Source organism: Electrophorus electricus, chromosome 6 (genome assembly GCF_041902795.1).
Source record: "Electrophorus electricus isolate QZ-2024a chromosome 6, ASM4190279v1, whole genome shotgun sequence".
NCBI classification, from domain to species: Eukaryota; Metazoa; Chordata; class Actinopteri; order Gymnotiformes; family Gymnotidae; genus Electrophorus; species Electrophorus electricus.
The window spans coordinates 5,975,001-5,998,810 of record NC_137502.1 but is presented as its reverse complement, the minus strand read 5'-3'; the positions used below and the strand labels follow the sequence as shown (position 1 = coordinate 5,998,810).

Sequence of the window (23,810 nt, the reverse complement as noted above, 5' to 3'; positions counted from 1 at the left end):
GCATACTCGGCTCACTCGTCCTGACTTCGGTTGCGCAGCAGGCAGCGCCCACTGAAGACTCAAGTTATGAAGTTGATGCGGTCCGTTTAGATTCCAAAAGCAGACCAGAACCTAACTTTCTTTGAAGCCTGTTATTCTATGTCTTGAGACAGTTGCGATGCAGTTTGAGAGAATTGCTGAAATCGTTATGCGTCTCAAACAAACAAGAGTAAAGATGTGTTGTTATTTTTAACATTTCGAGGAGGATGGGCGATTCTAAACAAGACCTGGTTTTGGTAACAGGTCCGTGGAAATTTCTTGCACTTAGGCTTTAAACAAGGTTACGTCTGGTGAAGCACATGCTACCTTATTCAGATCTAGTTAGAAGAATCTTGACTGAGCAGTTTTTCATACGTTTGCTTTGGCCACACTTTCTGCCAGTCATTTTTTTTTAATGATATTTGTTCAGAATTTGGTCCTTTCCGGCAGTGCTTGGTAAATCCAAGTTGGGAAGCAGCCAAGGTATGACGTTTTTTGATGTTCACACAACGAAAATGATTTCGGTGATTATATTAACTTAAAACTGAATTTAAAATTCTGTAAGGCTAAACATTGCTTTCTGTGTGTTAGTGTGGCATTCAGGTAGAAAAGTAATTTACTTGAGTGATTCAGATAATTGTTTGCAATTCTTACATTTAAATATCCAAATATCAGATTTCATGTCTCAATAAGGCTGAAAAAAGAGGTTAAATTTGGCATATTCCACAGGGCTGGAAAATAACAGGACTTGGTGAGGGTATAGAGGCCCAGACGGCTGAAATTCCTGTAAGTTACGCAAAAGCTCAACAAATCCTTGCTGAAATATGGCAGAATATGAAACCAAAGGTAAGAAAAACATAAAAAATTAAGACAGTTTCAACAACCTTGGCAGGTCTTGAGCCAAAGCATGCTGCTATTTACCCCAGAGTCTTTCTTTACTTATTAATTCTGTTAGGAAATGTGCTGCAGTGCTGCATGAGATACTCAAAGAGGCAATCTTGTCCATTCAGGTTAGTCCCATAAAGGAGCAATAAGTCATTTTTGAAGCTAAAAAATAGGAAACAATATTTATTAAAGTAATTAATATTTTTACATTTTATTCTCTGAAAGTGCAGCTCACATGAGATTGCTTTATAGTCTTTAAATGAACCAGTTTATGCTCCATAGAGTAAAAACCCCAAAGGGAGAGGGAGGCATGCGTAAAATAGATTTAGTACAGAATCTCTGAAACATCCAGGTCAATAAGTGTCAGTAAAATAGCTGTTTCCTAACATGAAGAAGAATCATTGGGAAAATGATTTATTGCTTTTAATTGTGCCCAAATATGGCCATTTTAGAACTGCAAAGCTACATATTCTGATGCTTTATAATAATAAGTAGATGAAACATGATTTTTTTTTATTTGAGTAAGCTGAATATAATGTTTAGCACTTATTATTTGCTTATTATCAGAGGAATGCCAGTAAATACAAGACTTTTAGTGGCCAATAGAGATTTGATAAGCCACATACTTTAAGGGTCTGTGGCAAAGGCTTGTTCCCAGTGTAATATAAAAGTACCAGCTCTGTCCCCACATAGGTCATCCAGTTAAAATATTGCTTTTGTATCCCTAGTGATTATGACAAAATTAAGAAAACCTTTAGCAATTGTAGAAAAATGGTCCAAACAAATCTGGTACTTGGAAATGATACGGTACAATATAATTTGTTTGAACCCTATAAATAACATCCAAGATATGCCATTTAATTGATGCACCCTTTAGAACAAGTTGTTCTATTTGCAGTCATCAAGGTTTTGAAGCTATGAAGCTTTTTTATTGGTTTAAAACGATGATAATATCCAAGTTTCCACTCCTCACCACATAATTTCTGTCTGATTAACAGGTTGCTGTCCATTTGGGAATAGCACCAGGAACCAAATGCATCATTCTAGAACAGACAGCAAAGAACCATGACTACAAAGACAGAGATGTGTGTGGTTTCTGTCCTGCTGGTAACTTTTGCATTGAAGGAGGAGCTGAGCAGTTAGACTCTATTATAAGCATGAGGTCCCTTGCCAAGCACTTGAAAGGACAGGGAATATATATCATCTACTCTAGGGATGCTGGAAGGTTTGTATTTGCTTGCCACACTTTTATTGTTAAGTTACTAAATATACTGCTGTTATTTATTATTAATGTTAAGCTTTTTTTTTACTTAAAAAGCATTTGCCAGAATTGAGAATGTGCATTGCATAACACATTCTGAATTTGGTGAAATCAAACCGATACTGCTAATATTGTTTTGCATCAGTACTGATGTAATTACCAGTATTGCCATGAATCAGTATTATTATCTCTGACTAACCATTTATGTTGTATGGCAATTTAGATATTTGCATTAGTTCACCGTTGGGTTTTACCTCAAAAGCCAGAGTGTGTAACATGTCCTCTGCTCACAGGTACTTGTGCGATTTTGTGTACTACTGCTCTCTGTACTACGGACAAAGGAGGGCAGCACTAATTCATGTGCCTGTCTCAGGCAGCCTGGCACACCCAGACAGGCTGGTGCCACAGCTCCAGGCCATCATCCTGGCTCTGCTACAGCAGTTGGACAAACACAGCAGTTCACCCACCAAGTCCACATGCAGTGCAGGCTGACAACAGTTTGAGCAGAAGAATGTACTGGAAGACTAAAAGCAAGCTACAGAATAGTGCTTCTTCAAGAGCAGTAAAGCATGCTGATGTTGTCCAGTTACAAACATCTAAGTGTATTAACAAAGACATAATAAGAAAAGATCAACATTGGCCTTCTGTCTCATTCACTTTTTTTTAATTCAAATTTTAAGAAAAAAAAGAGAAAATACATGAAAATTCTTCAGATACACATTTAGCCAATGGTATGTAAAAAGTATACCATCTCAACTAGAGGTGAGGAGAAAATAAAACACGAGGTGTCCTCAGAAACATCATTTACGAGAAGATGAAAGTACCAGCCAAACTGGTTCACCATATCAGTCTCTACCAATCTGTTCAGTAACACACAGATACATTTCTTTGCGAAAAGAAAAATTAAAAGCATCAATCAAAAATGTCTCAGTACAGTAGAATGAGGCCCCTTTATATTTATTTATTTTTTTTATTTTTGGGGTGTTTTTTTTTTTTCCTTTTTTTTTTTTTTTTTCCCCCCGGAATGCCAAGCAAATTAACAGTGCCTGGAAAATTATTTTTATAAAACCTCAAGCTCATTATTGCAATTAGAATGCATCCATGCATCTTCTCTAAACCTGAGGTTTTGCATTCTGAAGAAATACATTAAAATTATTAATATTATACTTGAGAGAGAGAGATAGAGAGAAAGAGAGAGAGAAACTCTCAGTCAATCTACCTTCAGGTTTGCAAAGAACTGACAATGCAACAAGCGCCATTTCTACTGTAAACGTATCTCTTTAAAATTCTAGTCATGTTAACCCTCTGTCATGACTACCCGTAATCTACTGGACATCGTTGTCCTGTTTGTGTCTGTATGTATTTGTATTTCTGGAGCAGATCTGTAACCTACATTTAACTAAATAACCTTGGCAGCATTTAATGAAAACTGACATTCACTTTGCAACAAGCCAACCCCTTTCCATTTCATTACAGGAAAAAAACAAACAAATAAATAGCAATGATTTCTATTTTTTCATCATAAAGACATCAAAATCTACACCACTACATCTATATGTGATACACTCCCATCCATATACATATGCAACACAAGCACGAGGCCTTGTAAAGAATGGTGATTTGGATTCAGTCCTGTGCCATGCAAAAAATGCAATTTTTTATTTTATTTTTTCCAGCAACTTGATCTCCCAACCAGGTCTCCCCATCACTGGCCCCATTTGCAGCCCTGAAATTTCTATTCCAGAAGGTTACTACCGATCAGGGGTTTAAAAACTCCTTTTTGTTAAGTGCCATGAAACAGAACTTGCAGGGTTGTTAAGCATATGGGCCACTAACTCGCCTTTGTGCTTCAAAGACATTCACTCAGTTACCTGCAATGAATCTCAAATCTTTTTGCATTTAATGATTCTGCTGAGGTCTGCCACCTGTCCAAGGCTTCAGGAAGCCAGCTGTAATGGAGAGGCCTAAAAACATAAGAGTGGGAAGCAGCATATTGTGAGCAGCAGTAGAGAAAAGAGCGAGAGCTTTTCTCTCAGAAATAGAATAGAGTGTAGGACTATCTTAATGATATTAGGCCCTTCATGTGTGGTTCCAAGGAAAAGAAACAGAATGATATTTTAAAGGCAATACAGTGTGTAGAAACATAGTTTTCAGAATGCCAAACACTTAATATCAGGACCCAGTTTGCCAAAAGCACATACTGCATTGTTAAGATCACACTGAACTATTAGAGTGGTGAAAATGATACTACCTAAAAGGCAGAGATTATGTCCTAATAGAAAAGCATTTAATGTACATCTTAAGAACACTCATGGGGGTAATAATACAATATGACCATTACAGGCTAAGATCATTATAGTGTCTGATGTGTTTTTTAAGCAACTGGGCCCAGACCATTCAAATCTTTGGCTGGTCAATGCATGTTAAGTGCGATTGGTGACATCAAGGAATGACAAGGTAATGGCACCAAAGTGTTAACGCAATGGTACTTCTTTAGGAGATGAAAGTCGGGCAGGTCTGATTACTGCTACAATGCATCCAGTCTAAAGTCTGGAAAGGCCAAAGCATTTTTGGGTTTTTTTGGAGAAACATAAACTGAAGCACCCATCAGTACGACTTCTGTAGAGAGAGGGATATGCTTGGGTGACTGCAAGTGGGACACGCCATTGCACATGCTCAGTATCAGCACTGAGGCTTGGACAGGGTCACGTCTCTTCTGTGAGATGAGCACAAGATCTTAAAAGTATTGTTGGTGCTTGGTATAGTGGGTAACAATAGTGCCTCTCCTGTGTGGTACAAGGGTTCAAGCCCCTGTCCAGGCATTACACCAATAAGAGTCCTTGGGCAAGACTACTAACACTACCTCTGTAACATGACTGAAATTGTAAGCTGCTCTGCATAACAGCTTCTGCAAAAAATAAAGGCTTTTGCATCTTCTGGGAAATTCTAGATCACATACCATTTGTCACAGGCATGCATCATGATGATTAAATGCACAACTGCAATTTTAGCCTTACATGGGTCAGCCTTCCACCCTTAGAGATCCTCTGAGGCCTGAATAATTAGGTGAGCTAAAAACCTGTAAACTGTGTTAACTGTCAAACTTCGTCATGTTCAAGAATGATAGGGCCCATATGAAAAGCAAATCAATGCCAAATAGTGGTTTTGTTGGCTTCAGCTTAGTCTATAACCAAACTTTTATCTCTTCATTTTACTTCTGTGCCCATGCTTTGGAAATTCAGTAAAAGTATTTGAATGCAATCATGTAGGCTAAATCCTCAAAGCTAGCGGCATGATTTGAGGATTCCTGGTTGTGGAAATCCTTGCATGTTACAGAGTGGAGAGAAGATGGCCAAGGCACTTGGGCTTGGTCTCAAACACCGGCTGCTCTCTCATGTTTATACTTCACATAGGCACTCACATGGTCTTCTGCTCTACCACAGGTAATGGGGGTTTTCACCAGGTAGAGCAACGTACTCACTAGAGTGCTTCATCACTACGGGATCTAGAAGCATTTTCTGCAATGTGCAAAAAAACCTCAAAAAACATCAAGGGTTTTGATGACACCAACACTTTTTTTTCCCTCCAAATCTTTTTTCTGGAAAACCTCCTATGGTGAATGTCTTTAAAAAAACCCGAATGACCATGAGATCCCACCTATGTTGTGGATTAGGCAGAATGGGATGTTATAAACATGGACCATGCTGACACAATTAAAGCTGCCCTGCCCCCTTCTCTCCAGCCCTCTTGGAGTGTGTAGTTTGTGTTATTGATAGATTTTTAATTAAGAGACTGAGGTTGTCACCTACAGACATGAAAAGATAGTGAGATGTACTTTTATCTTTACACACACACACACACACACACACACACACACACAAACACACACACACACACACATAAAGAGTGAGGTAGATAAATGCTTGAAGGAAATGAAAAAAGTCCCCAGTCATCACACCATGGAAAATATATATAAAAAAAATCATATACTTTATACTGAATCATTGGGCCATTTATACAGTGATTGAAACTGATAGCACAAAAATAAAATAGAATGAAATAAATAACCTTCTAAGAAGGGACAAATAATTCATTGGTGACACTTCTCAAAGTACAAAGTGAAAAAAGAAAAAAAAACAACCTCATGAAATTTCTAATACCACAACCAACCTCTTTGAAATGACATGGCCCCATGACCTAACGTTAACCCACCCTACTGTATTTGGTTTGCAAATCAGATTTGACCAGTGAAGCCCCCTTTGTCGGTGTTGCCTGACAATGGTGAGATGTTGGAGAAGGGAACCTATGGTAGCGTGTTGTTGGAGAGAGCTGGCAAGTGGCTGTGTGGATGTGGTTTGTAAGGCAAATTAAGACAACTCAATCAGCCCTGTCAGTTGCTAAGAAGTTATGCATATGGGCTATAATACCAAACCTCAATCAAAAAAGGAAAACATTTCATGAGTCCTGCCTTGAGAACGAGGCACTGGGGAAGCAGATGCACTACTGTGAAAAGTTGCATGGGGAAGCAGAGGAGTGAGAAGGCATGGTTACACCAAAGGACAGAGTGAAATGTTAGGAGCTGAAGCTAGGACAAGAACACCTGGAGAGAGAAAAACCTTAACTGTGACCTGAGATTTAGTTGCACCCAGGGGGCGAGAGTGGGTGCAGTGCTAGACAACTGACAAGGGAGTTATATTACCCATTACAAGGGTGTCAAAACTAGTCACATACAGAGCTATGGCATTTTTAAAAACCTACACAAACACAATAACAACAACAACGCTCATGATTGATAATAATAATAATAATAATTTGACGAAATAAAAACGACTAAAAAAACAAAAGCCAATTAATGGACTGTATGTGGCAAGATGGATAATCTCTACAATCACTTTTTAAATAGATTTTTCTTTTTATGTTGTTGTTGTTTTTTGTTTTTGTTCCTTTTTTGCTATAAGAGTATAAAGCATAAGAAAATGGACTGTAGTGGAGATCATAAAATATTAAACCTGAAGGATTTCTTTATATATATTTAGATAACATCCATAAAAGAAATAAAGAATAAAATAGCAGCTTCTTTCTGTACAGACAAATAAGTGAACATCAGAACCATAAAAAAGTTATCAAAAGTGACACAAACCAATGATGTGTGTAGATGATCTGGTGGTCTAACATACAACTGTAAGACCCTAATAGAATAGTCTGAGTTGTATAGAGACTAATAACAATACCTGCTGTGTACAATGCCTCACTGGTCTTTGCAGCCCAAGGTTTGTCTTTGCAAACAAATGTTGAAATCAGCTACCCCCTTCCCCAGTCTGTCTTCTTCCACTTTGAGCCTGTCCCTTCTGCTGTGTATTTGTCTCAGCAGTTGGCATCCCACTTGCTTTGCCTGCAATGGCTCCGTCAAAGCTGTCCATCTCTCAGGAATCAGCGAGTGGCTGTGTCACAGTCAGAAAGTACATAGCAAAGGGGAGCGAAGGCCAACTCCTTTACCAAGCTGACTGAGAATTACAAAAGGTAATAAGGATATAAACAAACATGAGGCCAGTGTAAGAGCTTAGTTCCTCGACGGCGATCATTTCTTGTTTCAAATGAAAGAAGTGTTGGGGGGCAAGGAACGGGCACTATCATGGGGATGATTAGCATGAAAAAAAGAAGCAACAATTTGGCAAAAAGATCTGGCAGTTTCAAAAAGGCCCATCCATCACGTCAGCAGGCGCACCTGAAATGGACTGAAACCACTGGGTGGAACATGGGCAACGTGACCAACTGGGCAACAGCTCCGACAGGCAGAGGACCGAAAAAGAACGAACCATCCTAGTGGAGGTTCTCCGCCATGGAAGATAAATGTGCTGAGAAGCAAAAGAGCTCTGAGGAAGAGGTGCGCAGAGCGTTAGAGAAGGGTGTGCGTGTTCTATACAAAAACACACAACTGCACCCACACACACACACACACCCACACACACACACCCACCCACACACACACACACACACACACACACACACACACACACACACACACACACACACACACACATATCCTTTAAAAAAAGTGCTCAGATGTTGGGCTAATATGAAAATGTCTCTATAATGATTCTCTGGTAGAGAATACTCTATACCAGTTTGAAGTACATTAAGAATCGGATAAAAAGCAACAAAACATGATTCTGAGTTTGGCTCTGAGGCTCCCCGGTGCGATGCTTAGATGAGTCATCTTAAATATTGCCAGAGAGGCAGCCTTTTTCCATCTCACAAACTCTTATTTCCCCAAATCCTCCACTGTGATAAAATAAAGATGAATTAATAGTTATCATTAAAAATAAGCCACCCACTGATTTACAGTGGGATCCCGTCTATCTGGTTACTGACATCATCAGCCCACGGGTTTAAATCTTCAGGTAAGAAAAGGTGTATATGTGACCACTTCTTCAAAAAGAGTGGAAGGGTTTGTGGGATACCCTGCGTGAGGCGGTGGGGGCAGATCAGCAGGCCGATGACTGTGGCAATGGGAGGGGTCGCTCGTTCTTTCGCCCACCGTTCATGTGCGCGTACGGCTGCGTCTCACCAAATGCCGCCCCCAGCAGCAGCGTGGGCCCGTTAGCCGTCGCATGCCCCGAGCATTTGGCCAGGGCCACACCCCCTGGTGAGGCGCCAGCAGAAGGTGGGGAAGCGGTGGGAGCAGGGGCCGAGGGCAGCGCAGCTCCCGAACCCGTCGGCTGTGTCGGTGTTACGGTTGTGGAGGCCCCCGCACCCCCCTGAGAGGAGGCTGGAGCCAGCATGGATGCAGCATCCAGTGGAACGTTCTCCATGTTCTCCACCTCCATGTCGAGCTCCTCTGTGTCAGGGGGTTTGTTCTCCTCACTATAGAAGAAGCTGACCTCCTGGAAGGATGACTCCAGCTCCTCCTTTATACTGCTGATGATCTCCAGGAACGAGGGCCGCATCTTAGGGTTGTACTGCCAGCACATACGCATCAGCTCGAACCTGTGGAGGACACACACACACACACACACACACACACACACACACACACGTGCATACACACACACACACCCCTCCCCCAAATGAACAGGGGTGTACTTTCACAGATGTAGTATGTTGAACAAACTTAAAATAATGATATAACACCACCTGATCAACAGGTGGCAGTGTTCACTAGAGCCAGGCCAGAAACCACCTGGAAATGCCACTAAGCAAAGAGCATTCTGCAGGCACACGCACCCCCGCACCCCCCCCCCCCCCCCACACACACACACACAAACTACAGGTGCTAAAATGGCACTTATACACTTATACTTCCCCTCCCCAATGAAAATGAAATACAAGACAGCTGATTCCAGATGATCAATCCAACAAGCTGTCATGGCGGAGGAGAAAAAAAAACCTCTTCAAAACAACATCAGAAGAACCAGTGTCATTACAGCTGGCCGTGGTACAACAAAGCTCACCACATCTTACACAAAAAAAGCTAAGAATGCCCCTGGTGAGGCTAGCCTCCCCCAAGGCCTGGGGCCCAGCTCTCCCCGCCTGGAGCGGAAGGCCCCTCCAGCATCGCTCAGGCATTCCAGGGTACGCACGTGCCTCACGGCAAGTCCCGGCACCATAACGGGGGAGGCGGCTTCTTTTTGGGTACCCGCATTTAGAACCCTTGGAAAAGTTGATTATGCTGCTGGTCTAAACTGGGCTTGTGGCCTCCCTTAAAGAGAGAGAGAGAAAAACATTGTAGTAGCTGGAGCAGGAAGGGGTCTGGCCAGAAACCTGCCTTGGCTGTTTGGCTGATCAAAAGAAACAATAACAATAATAATAATAATAATAACCTGATGGGTAATGAATGCCTGTCAGCAATTGCTCATTGCCAGTTGGCAGAGCGAGGAGACCCTGATCAGTGCACCATCACTGTCTCTTTTCTTTATAACCACACACAAATGATGAGAACTGATCTCAGGTCTTTTTTTTTAAACTAGGCTTTGGGCAAGTGCAGTAAAAAGCAGCTGAAGATCGTTGATGACAGTCCTGTTTTTAGGGCAGGAGGCTACGCTTTTTTTAAAATACTTTGGCCTGGCATCTAAGTGGAGGGTTCAGTGATGCAAGGGAAAAGGAAATTCAGTACAAAAATACCGGAGAAGGTAGAAGGTTTGGGATTTGACATTCCATATTCATTTGTCCTTATTTGGTAGTGCAGCTCTTTATGGTGGAGCTGAGCATATGTTCAGCCCTTTCAACACACCCGCTCCCGTTACTGTGACGCCCCAGAGGAGCTGTCATGGTAACCAAAGGTTTGTGTCTGAACAACAACAACGGTCCTGCACTGTAAAGTGAGGTCAGTCCTATGGGGGCAGAGGGAGAGGGGAAGAGAGAGAGAGAGAGAGAGAGAGAGAGAGAGAGAGACAGATGAGGGAGAGAGAGGAAGGGGGGAGAGGGAGAGAGGAGGAGAGAGGTGGAGAGAAAGGGAAAGACCACATGCCTGTTTACTGACATCAGCCCAGAAAAGGAGAAAGTATATACGCCATGACGCACACATCAACAGCACGCACGCGCACGTGCGCACACACACACAAACAGAAACACACACACACACACACAGAGGAAGATGTTCCGCTAATTGTCTGTTTGTTGAGTCCATCTGGAGCAGGCAGGCAAGACACCGATCTGGCCGAGGGAATGGCTGGCATCCCCCCCGACGCATGGTGGCATTCCTTCTATGGGCTTCAGTTTTCCGCCGGGGCAGTGTGCGTGAGCTCACCCAGCTCCTTTTAACCCGTGACTTAAATGTCACCAGTCAGGGCTTCGCTTGGCTCCGCATGGCCACACAGGCACCGCTGTTATCATATCTGCACTGGGCTGTGTCCGTAAATAGACGAAGAGCATGGCTGGGGGCAGAAGGGTTAACCTCCACTCTGAGCAGAGGCAGAGTCGGCTGGCCACTGGTCCATGGTAGGCTTTGGGGCCTTTCCTCCTATAATGCTAACGTTGCAATTGATGAACAAAACACTCTGGACTAATTAAGATTGATGAGATGATGCTAAGTGACTTATTGACTTCATTCACTGCTGGCCAGCCACACGTTTCTCGGTGAGGGGCTCATTGAATGGGAGGGGTCAGAGACAGGACTCACAGCATGTCTGGGCAGTTGTCTGGCTTGTCCAGGAGTCCACCCTCCATGACGAAGCGTAGCACCTGCTCGTTGGACATGCCCTGGTATGGCTGCTCTGCAAGCGTGGCTATTTCCCACAGTACCACCCCAAACGACCTACAGTGGGAGAGGGGGAAAGAAAGAGAGAGAGAAAGAGAGGGAGAGAAGGAGAGAGTGGAGAGACAATGGGGAGAGAGAAAGAAAGAGATCACGAGAGAAAGTGAAACACAACTGGATACACTCCTCACAGCTGGATGCACACTATCCCAGCATCCTCCTCACCCCACCAACCCAGGCTCCCCTGCCTCCATCCACACCCTCCAGCAGGTCCTCACCCGGGCCACTCATAGCTGTGCTGCAGCCTAGCCTTCACCCGGCAGGACCAACTGTTACTAGACGCCAGCATCTAAATGCTATTATAGCCTGCCATGCAAGAAGTCAGCGGTGCTCCATGACTCCACATGGTAGGTGGGTGGCTCTCTCGACACTTTTTAGGCTCTCCAAAACCAAAAAACAACACATTACCATATGCAAGCTGGATACGAATGTGGCCATGACAGCCAGTGATCTTCACGGCCACCATTTTTATTTTGACGCCGTTTTCAATGTCCAAAACGCACACAACAGAGAAAAAACAAACCAAAACAAATAAGAGGCAGACAAAGCACACACTGTTGCCAGTCACACTTCAGAAACTCTCCAAGGACACATTTTCTGTGCTGGCCTGGGATCTGAGACGTGGCTCTTGAAGTGGGGCATGTTACAACGGTGACTCGTATCTAATTGGCTCCAGCAGCAGTATGCTGAAAGTCCAAAGCCACAACAAAGAAAGGAAAGGGCTGTTTTTTTTCCTTTTTTTTTTAACAGAATGGAACAAATGAAGACACCTAATGGAGAGGTTTATGGGCGCTCTGGTCGAGAGCCCGTGCAGACTCCCTTCATCCAGAGGGCCTATAGAGTGTCCAGGGTGCTGGTCTGCTGGGGGCAGCCTTGTGCCTGCCATCAGCGACCATCTGTAGGAGGTCAGGCGCAGGTAGTGGTCCCAAGCCACTGGGACACCTGCTGCTGGGAACATGCGTGGAGGGGAGAAGCCCGTCCACGTCAGCTTTGCTCCTTTCGGCTATGTTACTGTGGCAACAGCGGCAGCTCTGGCTTGTGAGACCAAACAGAGAGACACTGAGACTTGGGGGAGAGGGAGGGAGGCAGGGACCAAGTTCTGTCTGGCTGGGTTTGGTGCAAGACGTGCGAGTGATGTAGCAGTTTTCAGCACAGAATTTAAGAGGGAAGAAAAAAAAGACAAAGCGTTATCCCCTCCCAAGAGCCAGTGAGGCTTTCAAAAGCAGATAGAAGCTTCTACAGGACTGGAGAGTCTGTTGAAAAGTAGTTAGTTATGTGAAGAGGGATGTATCATTTGGGCTGGCTGTTGCATTTGATTCCTGTCTCAGCTGGCACTGTGGAGAATAGTAAAAGCATGCGCACGCACACACACACACACACACACACACACATGCACACACACACACACACACACATACATACACATACTCATGCACAGACTCCCTCTCTCCTGTGTGGCAGCAGAAGCACTTTGGAGGGTGTGTGGCTGTACGTGAGCAAGTTTGAGAGCCACTCAGGTCACACTGCACATACCAGACATCGGAGTTGGTAGTGAACACGCCATCTTTCAGGGACTCAGGGGACATCCAGCGCACTGGCAGGAGACCCTTGCCTCCCTTACGGTAGTAATCTGTCTCGTAGATGTCACGTGTCATGCCAAAGTCTGAAAAGAGAGCAGAACGGACGAGGCAGTGATGGGACGGCACAGCGCAGCACCTCTTTACACTTCCTCTCCACCAAAGATTTTCAGGATCCTTCCCAACTGCCTTCAAACACTACTGAATGTGTCATTCATATTCAGGGCTTCTCAGAGCATGTCTCAGCATTAATTACCTCCGATTTTGACGGTGAAGTCCTCAGCCACCATGCAGTTCCTGGCGGCAAGGTCCCGGTGGACGAACTTGTTAGCGTTGAGGTACGCCATGCCGTCGGAGATCTCGCCAGCCATCTGGATCATCTTTTTGAGGGGTGGGAGCGCCTGGCTACACGAGCCCTGCTGCAGGGCCAGGGGAAAGGAATGCTGGGATGATGTTAAAACATTTACTGATCCCAGACCCCCCACCTCCCTAAACCGCTCTGTTACTGCCTCTCCCAGGGTGCCTTTGTTGCTGAGCTGAAACACAAGAGTGGCCCGAGAAAACACAATAAAGCTTTTGCAATAAAAGTGTGAGAGATGGAAAGAAAGAGAGAGGGGGATTGAGAAAGAGAGAAAGAGACAGAGAAATAGAGAGAGATTGATTTACAATTTATGGGGTGGTGGCACTGATACGTTGAGGCTAATTTTGTTGCAAACAGTCTTAGGCACTGAGCACTGTTTCAGTATATACAATACGGTAGTGCAGTATGGTATATTGAAATATGATAGTGAAAGATATTCAGGGGGAAAAAGCTTGTCTGGCAACACACAGACTTCGCAAATCACCAATGAAACGGGAGAACAGTAAAAGCAACTTCTGTCAAGTGATGAAAGAAACAGGGATGTAGCAGCATTAGGGTAAATTAAGTCAGTGACTGGATTTGTAGGTGCTAGCACCTGTTTAGAGCGGAGAGAGCGTAGGTGGCTCTTCAGGTCTCCTCGTGTCATCAGTTCCATGATCACCAGGGTGGGCTGGCCTTGTGAAACCACGCCCAGCAGCCGAACCTGACGCCCAGCAGGGAACGTAACAGGGTGAACACACCATGTAAAATGCTTATTTTAACGGAAAAGCCCAGTATATTCTGCTTCTAAAGGTCATTTTACAGTACATCTCCTGCCTCTGTTAAAATGTGGTGGACATGCTTAGAGTTTTGAGTTCATTGAGGATTTAAGGTAAAGAAGTCTGTCTCTGAATTACTCACATGATGCTTGTTGAACAGCAGTTTAAAGAGTGGTAGTAGCCTATTATGTCTTCCATTTGACTAAATAAATTTGTTTTTTTTTTTGGAACTCTTGAAATCTCTCAGCTACTTATCCCTTACTGCAGGAGAGGCAGTCATGTTTGTCACACAGAGCCAGGTGAGACACTCTGTCCTGCTACGTACCACGTGATGACAGTTGAACTCCTTCATGACGGACGCTTCATTGAGGAACTCGATGCGCTCTCGCATGGTGGCCGACTCGTTCACCGTCTTGATGGCCACCCGCGTCTCGGGTTCGTCCTTGACGATGTCCTTGCCGATGCCCTCGTACACCATGCCAAAGGAGCCCTGGCCCAGCTCTCGGCACAGCGTGATCTTCTCCCGGGCCACCTCCCACTCATCCTGCACATACACTGGGTGCACACGGGCACAACAGGGCAGAGGTGAATTACAACACCCGTGATACGCTGAAAACATTAACCGCTATACGGTTGTTCTGCACCATTCCGATACTAAAGCGGATGTGACTGTGGACTCTGTAATTAGCGACTAAGAATATTCACTATGGTCTGGCTCTATTATCCAATCACAGAACGTTCTCTATGGGGAATCATTGAGAGGACAGGCTGAGTGGGCTGAGTTGGGCAGTACTCACTCTCTGCTGCACTGAAGTACTCAGGGTTCACTGAGGCATAGAGGACCCCATTGCCCAGTCTGTCGCTGTTTCTAGTGAAGCAGGATTGGACTGAATGTCAGCAACGCATCAATGCCAATGTCAGATTTGAAAAAAACTTGCTCTGCCTCACCTCTTTCTTTTGAAGAAGACCGCACCAGTGACGAGGCAGGCGAGCAGTATCAGAGCTATGATGGGGATGACGACGGCCAGGTAGAGGATGTTCTCGTAGGCTTCTGTTGGAGGTCAAAGAAACACCTGCATAACCAAAGCTGCACAGTGTGAGATGCTGTGAATAAATCCTCCACAACTTGTTTCACTGCAGAAAGAACCGCCAGTCTGCAGTGATGGTCCTCGTATTCCTTAAACCTTGGACTCGGTAACAGGAGCCACACAGCGCTGTGTGTAGGGGTTCCTTACGGTGAGGCGGTGGAACGTAGAAGGACACGGGTTCAGTCCAGGAGCCGTTTCCCGCCAGCGATGTGGCCCTGATACGAGCTGAGTAGTTGCCAAAGCCCAGGTTGGTCAGGCGTGCCCCTCTCAGCTCCTGGTACTGCTGGCGTGATACACACTCATGCTTCTCAGGCTGAATACACACACACACACACACACACACACACACACACACACGTGCGTTTAGCCTGTCCATCAGCCAGTACTTTGGGAGGCATGTGGGTGTGATGTGCATGTGCTCACCTCCGTGCCCAGGCGGAACTTGATCTCGTACATGAGAACGAGGCCGCTGGGGTGATGCGGCTCCGACCATTGCAGCACCACCATGCCATCCGCCCACTCGCCCTTCTCCTGGGTCACAGGGCCGGGGATGTCGTCTGCTTTTTCTGAACGGGGACATGGTATTGCTCAGTGGAAGCTCACTGCCATAAAGTGATGACCATCAGCCATGAAAACTGCAGGCCCATCTCAGTGCGTGACGCATTTCTGCCCAATGCAGGGCTGTTTGGCCGGGGCAATGTGGGCTGTGGCGTGTGGCTCACCTGCGGGTTTGGTTCTGGAGAAGACAAAGGCGGCAGCGCTGCAGCGCTGGACCTCGTGGTTGCAGGCGTGGATGTCGATGCGGTAGACGGTGAACGGCTGCAGGTTGAAGATCTCAATGAACTCCGACTGGACTGTGGCCTCTGAGAATGGGTAAACCCACTCCAGGAGCTCCGGGTTGGTCAGGTTCCCCTCTGGCCCGGTGATGTTCCGACCTGGGCTGTGTGCTAATGTACTGTTAGCCACGGCAAAAAGGTCCCGCCGACGTCTATCTGGAGGCCTGATGGACAGATAATAGAGTGAGAGTGAATAAGAGAAGAGAAGAGGTCTAACCAGGGAATATCTGAAAGAAAAGAAGTGTCATGTGGGAGAGAGAGAAAGAGGACAGTAGAATATTTAGCCAGTGTATTGTAGCACCCCTCCCAAGACCTTCCAAAGCACACAAGCTGTTTACTTCCAACACTTAATCCCACAAGGCCAAATCAGGAGCCCCTGTGGGGCCTCTGCTCCTAACACACTGCTTCTCATACCGTGACCTATGGCATCCACATTCCATGAGATTGCTAAAACCTATTATTCACTGAACATATGATGGTATTACTTAAGCCTATGGCTCCAGTGAGACTGGCTGGGCTGTTGCCTAGTGACACTGTGTAATGCTCTGATGCCAAAACAGCTGACATCCTGAAGCTGTTAACATTCTCAACCCAACCCCAATTTTTAAGCCTCTGCTATGATGGAATTAATTTACACCCCCCTGCTATAGACAATATATCCACTGTCAGCTGCAAATTAGTTCATAACAATTAGCAAAAAAAAAGAGTTCATTATAATTAGCATCATTTTTTCATTTTTAGACCATATGACTAATAATGCAGGTTGTGAACTTTAAACTTTCAATGGGCATCACGTAATAAAAAAAAAAAAAAAAGCAATTTTGGTCTATACCTACCCTACAGCCTGTAAGAACTGTGGCAGAAAACCCATTACGCCATAAAACACATTAAACAAAGCTTGTTTTTTTCATGCCTGCTACAGTGACATGGAAAGGTGTTTTAAAAAAATCAAACATCACAATGAAGCCTTATGAAATGACCACCTCTACACTTTCTCTTCACCGTGAGGTGTGTGTATGCATGGCTTCTGGTGAGGAGGAGGAGGAGGAGGAAGCTTGAAGTGCCGGTTACAGGTCAACAGGCGGCACCTGGCAGCCCGAGGGCATAAACGCAACAGCGACAGCTGCAGGTTACCAGATGCTGACGGAGCCGCTGTCACTCCACAGACGTGGTTGGAACACAGCGCCGCGTGTAACGTGTAGCGTGTGCCGTGTAGCGATTTGCACACATGCTTGGGCTCTCTGCAAAGGTTCAATAGTCAGACCCTGCGACGGGATTGGACGAACTGGTGGCAAGGCAAGAAGATGGAGCGGGGGTGACTAGTCATGCGGGGTCATGGGGAGATTGCAAGACACACGAGTACGAGCTGGTTACAGACAGAAGGTGTGCACATGGAAGAAAGTCATGTATAGAGGATGGAGAGTTAAAGGAGAGACAAGGCAGGACAGTTCTCCTGTGTTTGGTCTGCGGCTCAAAAGAATGGTGAGGTTTTTCGAGATGCTTTCTCATGTAATAGCAGGTCTGGAGCACTGTGAATACAAAAGGATTCACAGCGGTTCACTGGAGGAAAGACAGAGAGCCATAAGGGCAGACAGCTTCAGGAGTGTGTGCGCTGCTCTAAGATGATGCGGTACATTTTTCCAAGTCACTGTGTGTCGCCTTGCCTGTGTGGCTTATACGGACGGCAGGGGCTGAACCCTGAATGATGTCAAAAAATGGTGTGCAACCCTGGAGACACCTCCTGTTCCCGCCCCATCTCCCATGGCCCAATCGCTGCTCTCTATAAGCTTGATCTCTGTCTCCTGCCACCATACATACACACACACGCACACACACGCACGCACACACACACACACACTCAGATTGAGCCAATTAATCAGATGCCTGAAAACAAAGTCTGCTGGGAGCGTGAGAGCAAGACACATTTCCACACGCCTTGCCCCGAGGGCAAAAACCTCAGACGTGTGACTTCGCCAGTGAGCTCAGCGCCCTGAGCTGAGGTGGCAGCGGCGTGGACAGGCTGGGATGGCCACAGGGGTTTGTAGGGAGCCTCGCTTTAACGCACCACCTCCCTTCCCCCCTCGCCGCGGCGAGGTCAAAACACTTTGTATTCGAGGTGCAGGAACAACGAAGGGTGACCAGCTAAACCCAGCCCACCCAACCAATCAACAGCCATTAAGAAGGGCAGAAAGCATACACACACCCCTCTCTTTCTCCCTCTCTGCCCCCTCCACTCTCCTTCCCTCCCTCCCTCTCCACGTACACTGTCTGGCTTGGAAGGGATCTTCCTTCGAAATTCATTAAAATTCCTCAGGATTGTACTGTGCATTTCCTGACAGCTGCTCACTCCAAACTAAACACATGCAGAACAAAAGCGAGTGTGTAAGGCAAAGAAAGAGGAGGGGGAACATTTCCTCGACATTCATCCTCCCTTTCTCCACCGCCATGCAACCTTATTTCACATCCTTAACATCCTTTTCCAGACTCCGCCTTTTCCTGGTGTGCTGAATACTAATATACGAGGTTCACTTGGTGGGAACAGAGTCCCCAGCATAGTCCACACAACACACGGGCATGCATACCCACATACATGCATACGCTCACACACATGCACCAACAAACTCAACACTGCTTTTGAGTGTCTCAAAAGCAGACATTGCTAATCAATGGAACAGGATGGGCCAGAAGCATGGGTCAGTAGATAAATAATGTTGTAATGTTAGGGTTATGGCTATATGGTAGACGATAAGGATCAGGAGAAAGAGAAAAGTTGCCGCATGCCAAAGAGATGAAACAAGAGGCCTGAGATGCATTTATTCTGCCGGCAGGCAGACTTGTGAAAGGCCTGTTTTGCATTGATTCCAGATTTGAAGGAATGGGTTCATTTGTGTATGGCTGTCCCTGGACGACCCCCAAACAACTACCTTGTTAAAAAAACACAGCTCCACTTACAAAGGTTTGGGAAATGCTTTAAGTGGGAGAAGATGTCTGGCAACATAATTTCGGGGCATCAGTGCACTCAGGCAGAACTCAAATCCACATGCACGTGTATGCAAAGTTATCTTTACTTCGACAACAGATGTACCAACTTAACTGTGTGTGTGTGTGTGTGTGTGTGTGTGTGTGTGTGTGAGAGAGAGAGAGAGAGAGTGAGTGAGGCTCTCCCACTGACTCTGGAAAGAAAACGTCTGGTACAGGTAAGGTAAAGGGATAATGACCTGCAGATGTGCCCCAGTGCCAGCCAGCGGAAGGCCAGCAGTGTGGTGGGCTGCTGCCCGGAGCCCCTCCCACACCTCACTGCCTCCATCTCCCTTTCTGTCAGGATCTTCTAAACCACAGCCCCCTTCACACAAACTGTCACTCTCACTGGGCAGCAGCAAAACCTCTCAATGGAGGTCCTGGGTCCATACATCTCATTTCAGGAGTTTACCTGCACCGAGATCAGTTTGCGGACGACATCTGATGTGGGGTGGCCCAAGGCCTTCGCCGTACCTGGGTGTGAAGACGGCGTTGTGCAGGAAGTTCTCGAACACCTTGCTGAGCGCGCGCTCCTCAGCCTCTGCCTTCAGGTCCTCCTTGGTCTTGGGGCATGGACAGCATGGGCCCTTCTCAGCACCACCCACGTCGGACTTGGTGGGCTTGGTGTCCTCCTCCCCGTCCACTGGTGACGAGGCCGAGATTCGGATCGGGATCTTCAGCTCTGTGCTCGGGCAGAGGTACACAGTGTACGTTGTTGCTAGCAGGAGCACAAACATACTTATGGGAAATTACACACTAAACGATTCAGTACCCAGAACCCACCAGGCACTCAACATTTCTCTTGCTGTAGTCTTGCTCCCAGTACACCTGAAGCAGGTGTTCAGTGATCCTAAACTCTGAGCTGACTGGGCTGACTGGGCTCAATGGACTGGGTTTACTGGGTTTACTGGGAGTGCTCAAACAGAGGTTGAGCTGCCTGCAGGAGTCAGCCCATGACAGCCCTTCGTGATTAGGAATGTGTTGAAAGCACAAAGATGTCCAGCCACCATGGAGAGAGTATAAAACTGAAGATGTGCTGTCATGAAAAAAAAAGAACTGCAATTTAATAAAGTTGTAAACATGGAATGCCTGGCACAGGAGGAGATATAGAAATCAGCTGGGGGGAATGGTGATCCATTTGGTTAAAGCAGAGAGAGAGAGAAAAATATGAGGAGAACAAGAAAGCGACGGAGTAAAAGAGGACACTGAAACAAGGCCAAGTGAAAGGCAAGGCAAGTTGTTTACTCAAGCAGGGTTCATACACAACGGCAAATCGAACAGCTTTGCATAGAGAGAGAAGAAGTAATGAAATGTAGGGAGGGGGGCCATGGTCTCACCTTTGGAGCAGTAGTTATGCTGGTAGAGCTCACGGTCCTCAGCCTGCTGCTGCCAGCGCAGCAGGTAGAAGGTGGAGTTCCCGTTCGGGGAGATGGGTGGAGACCACTTCACCACCAGAGAGGAGGAGGAGTTGGCATACGCGCGGGCATCCCGGGGCATCGAGGGCTCTGTGGAATGAGCACATAGGGTCAGCTTTCCCTTCTCGCCCACGCCTGAGATGGAGCTGGATGGAAAGGTGTTGAGGAAAGTGCACTGCAAAGAAGAAAGAGACTCAGGATTTCCTGCAGTTCCAGTGGGTTCTAATGGGTGGCCTATTTGTAATTTCATTAATATAATTCTGTATTTCACTTGTGTATTTTCATCTACTGTAAAAAGTAGATCAGACTGTATTCTGACGATTAAGGCATTTTCAGTTTTTCTTTTGTAACCAACCATGCATTATGTACAACTAAGCGGACAGAATTTTAGTTGGTCTACATGACAGAAGATTATGTTTATGTATAATTACTATATTTAATGTTGTAGTTAACAGACCATATTTATGTCCCAAAGCCATAGACATAAATCACTACTGTCTTATCCAGTGACTTGCCCTGTATGAATGCATTTAACAGATGTTCAAATGTTTTTAAGAAATGTTACTGGATGCGTTTTTAAACAAGAAACAAGAGAGACAGATGGACAGAGAGAGAGAGAGAGAGAGAGAGAGAGAGAGAGAGAGAGAGAGAGAGAGAGAGAGATGGACATATATGGAATGCCCATAGACTTAAAAGTGCCATATAAGCCCATATAAGCCCATATAAAGCCCATATAAAGTGCCATATCAGCCATTTTTCAAATTGTTTATCATATTTCTTCATTTGGCACAAAATAATCAATGCAAATCATTTACCATGACCAATATATATAAATATATATATATTTATATATTTTTAGGATATTTTGGCCTATGGCGAGAACCCTACTAATATTCTAAGTGCATAGGTTCATGTATAGACAGACAGAAAGATAAATAAAGAAATGATTTAGGGACTAACATAAGAAATGTGACCCCATCCCTACTACTACCACTTAGACTTTGTTTGCCAGGTGTGCCAGGTTTAAGTCTACCTGAAGCTTTGGTGCGGATGTAGACGACTTTACTCTTGGCTCCCAGGATATGTTTGTCCTCCACCATCAGGGTGATGGCTTTCACAAAGATGGCGTACTGCGTCCAGGGCTTCAGTGGGTAGAGCAGCACGCCTGGATCCAGGGACTTGTCCTGAGGGAGGTCCACATCCACCATGGTCCAGCTGCTGGACCCGCAACCGTCCTGCCCGTCGAACTCTGTGATGTTCTGGAATGGCCTGTGACACCAATACAAACCACCAGGGGGGTGTGAGCTAAGGGACCTTTTTACCATTTCTGATGCCATGAAATAAATCTCGGTACATCTTACTAGCCTTACTTGTTTTTACAGCATGCGGCATGTGGCTTTTGTTTATGTTTTGTCTTTTGTTGCACATGTTTTGTTATATAGCCACGCCCTCCTCAGGTGGCGTGTGCTGTGCCTCATTCACCACACCACCTAGGGGGTTGTTATGTTATGCTCGAGCCTATCTGTGTGACCATTTGTCAGTCATTAATAATACTGTTACGTTGGCTTTCTTTAGTTCTCAGACTTTTCTCTGCAATTTTATGGTCAGTTTCATTTTCATTTGTTTCATAAAACTCTCAGCCCAGCTACCCATATGAGCACAGGCAACAGAAAGACTTACGCTTCCTTGTAGTAGACTATGAAACTGATGAGGTCTCGGTAGTCAGGTGGTCGGTAGCGTTCCCAGGTGAGCTTTATCCGATTGCTCTGTGTGTGGTTGGACTTGAACTTCAGGATGTGACTCTCACCTTATGCAAAAGGTATTCAGATGGTGATCTTGGCCATGCTCACTGGTAGATATATTTCTTTGTCGTGACAGTGTTTCAGTAAACACAATGGAACTCGCATACAGAGTTACATTAGACTGTAAAGTCAGAACACATCTTTCAATGCCTGAGGTTTCCATATTAAAAAACATAGACTACAATAGAACTACATACACAACTACATTAGAAAACTGGCAGCCGGTAAGAAGCGAAAAGAAAACTGCTGGGACAAAGCAGGACTTCTACTCACAGCTGGCCCTCTCGCCATTGTTGCGGATGTCATCGCCCTCCATCCTCTCTCTGACACCTGTGTTCTCCCACATCTTGCGGATCTCGGACACGCAGAGCTTGGGGTTGGAGCGGAAGAACAGCTTCCCGTTCCTGATGGTCAGGTTGTGCTTCGACCAGTCCCACAGGTACTGCAGGTGCTGGTTGTCCAGGGCTGAGAAGGCGTACATGCTGGGGGAGACAGGGTCAATAAACGCAGGGGATTAGATGCATGACAGAGCAGCTTCCTGCACTTTGCCTCTGAACCACCAACCAAGCCCGTGGGGGCAGAAACACGTGAGACTGAGGGCATTGCAACAATTCAGCTTTGGCATAAGAGAAGCATGCTCACGCTGTGGCGTGTGTGTGTGTGTGTGTGTGTGTGTGTGTATCTGTTTCACCACGTTCCCCTTTCCTGCCTCTCTCTCTCTCACACATACACACCCGCAACCACCCACCGGACCACAGACACACAGAGCTGAGAGCAGAAAAAGTCTGGAAGGGTTCTGCAGTTTGAGCATTAACAATACAGGAGACCAGCTAAGGAACGTGGAGAATGCAGCTGAAGCTCATGGGCCCTCTACAGCAGGAAACCTGAGAGGAGGGCAGGGCTGGGTGAGAGGGGGGCTGCCACGATTCCCACGACCCTTCAAACACCTCAACCAAAACTCCCCAAACATATGACATCAGATGGAGCTGACACTATGCAGAAGGCCAAAGTCTGCTTCCAAATGTTTCAGTTCATCTTTTTTGTAATGTACAGAGTATCTCCCTTTAAAACTATAAGTAAACTCTTCAAACTGCATTACGGAGGGTGTGTTTGTGTATAAAGTGCATCAACTGTGCTGGTTTAGCTGAGATTCTCAGTGGTGTATTCCAGCATGATAAGCATTCTGTCAATTTCATATGTTCCTATGGAAACCTGCATAGACTTAAATCTTTTTTGAAAGTGTAACTTTTTTTCTAATGTGAGCAGGAGAAAGGACTGGCTACACACTGGCAAGTGTTAAAATGCCAGACATAAAGGCAAGGCCTGGTCCCGTGTGAACGCCAACTGTGTGTGTGTGTGTGTAGGTAGCAAATGTAAAAAAAAAAAAAAAAAGTAAATATATGGACCACCCACTGGCCAAAATGCCCTATCCAAGCAAGGCGCTATTACTGGCAAGAAGGAAACCCTCTGGATCACATGACTTGCAGGTACCTCTATGCCGTAGGCACACAGAGAGGGAAGGTATGGATGTGGTGCAT

At 45.6% G+C, this 23,810-nt stretch overlaps 2 protein-coding genes across 7 annotated transcripts in view; one reads left to right on the top strand and one right to left on the bottom strand.

Moving 5' to 3' along the window:
* The first annotated feature begins 62 nt into the window (after positions 1–62).
* Positions 63–3,233, top strand: pgpep1l (pyroglutamyl-peptidase I like). Of its 2 annotated transcripts, none has more exons than XM_081715203.1 (5): positions 63–282; positions 449–501; positions 748–864; positions 1,902–2,128; positions 2,542–3,233. In XM_081715203.1, exons 1-5 carry the CDS (start codon positions 246–248, stop codon positions 2,654–2,656), a joined length of 549 nt encoding a protein of 182 aa, XP_081571329.1. In that variant the 5' UTR covers positions 63–245; the 3' UTR covers positions 2,657–3,233. The 2 variants fall into 2 exon arrangements, with proteins under 2 accessions (XP_081571329.1, XP_026859817.2); XM_027004016.3 differs by having other exon boundaries at positions 147–282; positions 2,458–3,233.
* A 239-nt stretch (positions 3,234–3,472) lies between these two features.
* igf1ra (insulin-like growth factor 1a receptor) overlaps positions 3,473–23,810 on the bottom strand; it is a 76,190-nt gene continuing 55,852 nt past the window's right edge. The window contains exons 6-22 of one of the 5 annotated variants that reach the window (XR_014123996.1): positions 22,546–22,754; positions 22,151–22,277; positions 21,504–21,739; positions 20,393–20,560; positions 19,530–19,737; positions 15,924–16,201; positions 15,625–15,767; positions 15,349–15,514; positions 15,062–15,164; positions 14,911–14,981; positions 14,439–14,668; positions 13,951–14,058; positions 13,251–13,530; positions 12,951–13,080; positions 11,283–11,417; positions 7,396–9,151; positions 3,473–4,128 (exon numbers count right to left, since the gene is read on the bottom strand). Coding sequence is in view for 4 of the 5 variants with exons in the window: in XM_081715201.1 (XP_081571327.1) it covers positions 8,650–9,151; positions 11,283–11,417; positions 12,951–13,080; positions 13,251–13,530; positions 13,951–14,058; positions 14,439–14,668; positions 14,911–14,981; positions 15,062–15,164; positions 15,349–15,514; positions 15,625–15,767; positions 15,924–16,201; positions 19,530–19,737; positions 20,393–20,560; positions 21,504–21,739; positions 22,151–22,277; positions 22,546–22,754 (3,094 nt within the window). In the remaining variant the exon portion in view is untranslated. Of the gene's footprint in view, positions 4,129–6,126; positions 9,152–11,282; positions 11,418–12,950; positions 13,081–13,250; positions 13,531–13,950; positions 14,059–14,438; positions 14,669–14,910; positions 14,982–15,061; positions 15,165–15,348; positions 15,515–15,624; positions 15,768–15,923; positions 16,202–19,529; positions 19,738–20,392; positions 20,561–21,503; positions 21,740–22,150; positions 22,278–22,545; positions 22,755–23,810 lie in introns of those variants that run through there. The other 4 variants (XM_081715201.1, XM_081715202.1, XM_035525025.2 and 1 more) reach the window with 4 other exon arrangements.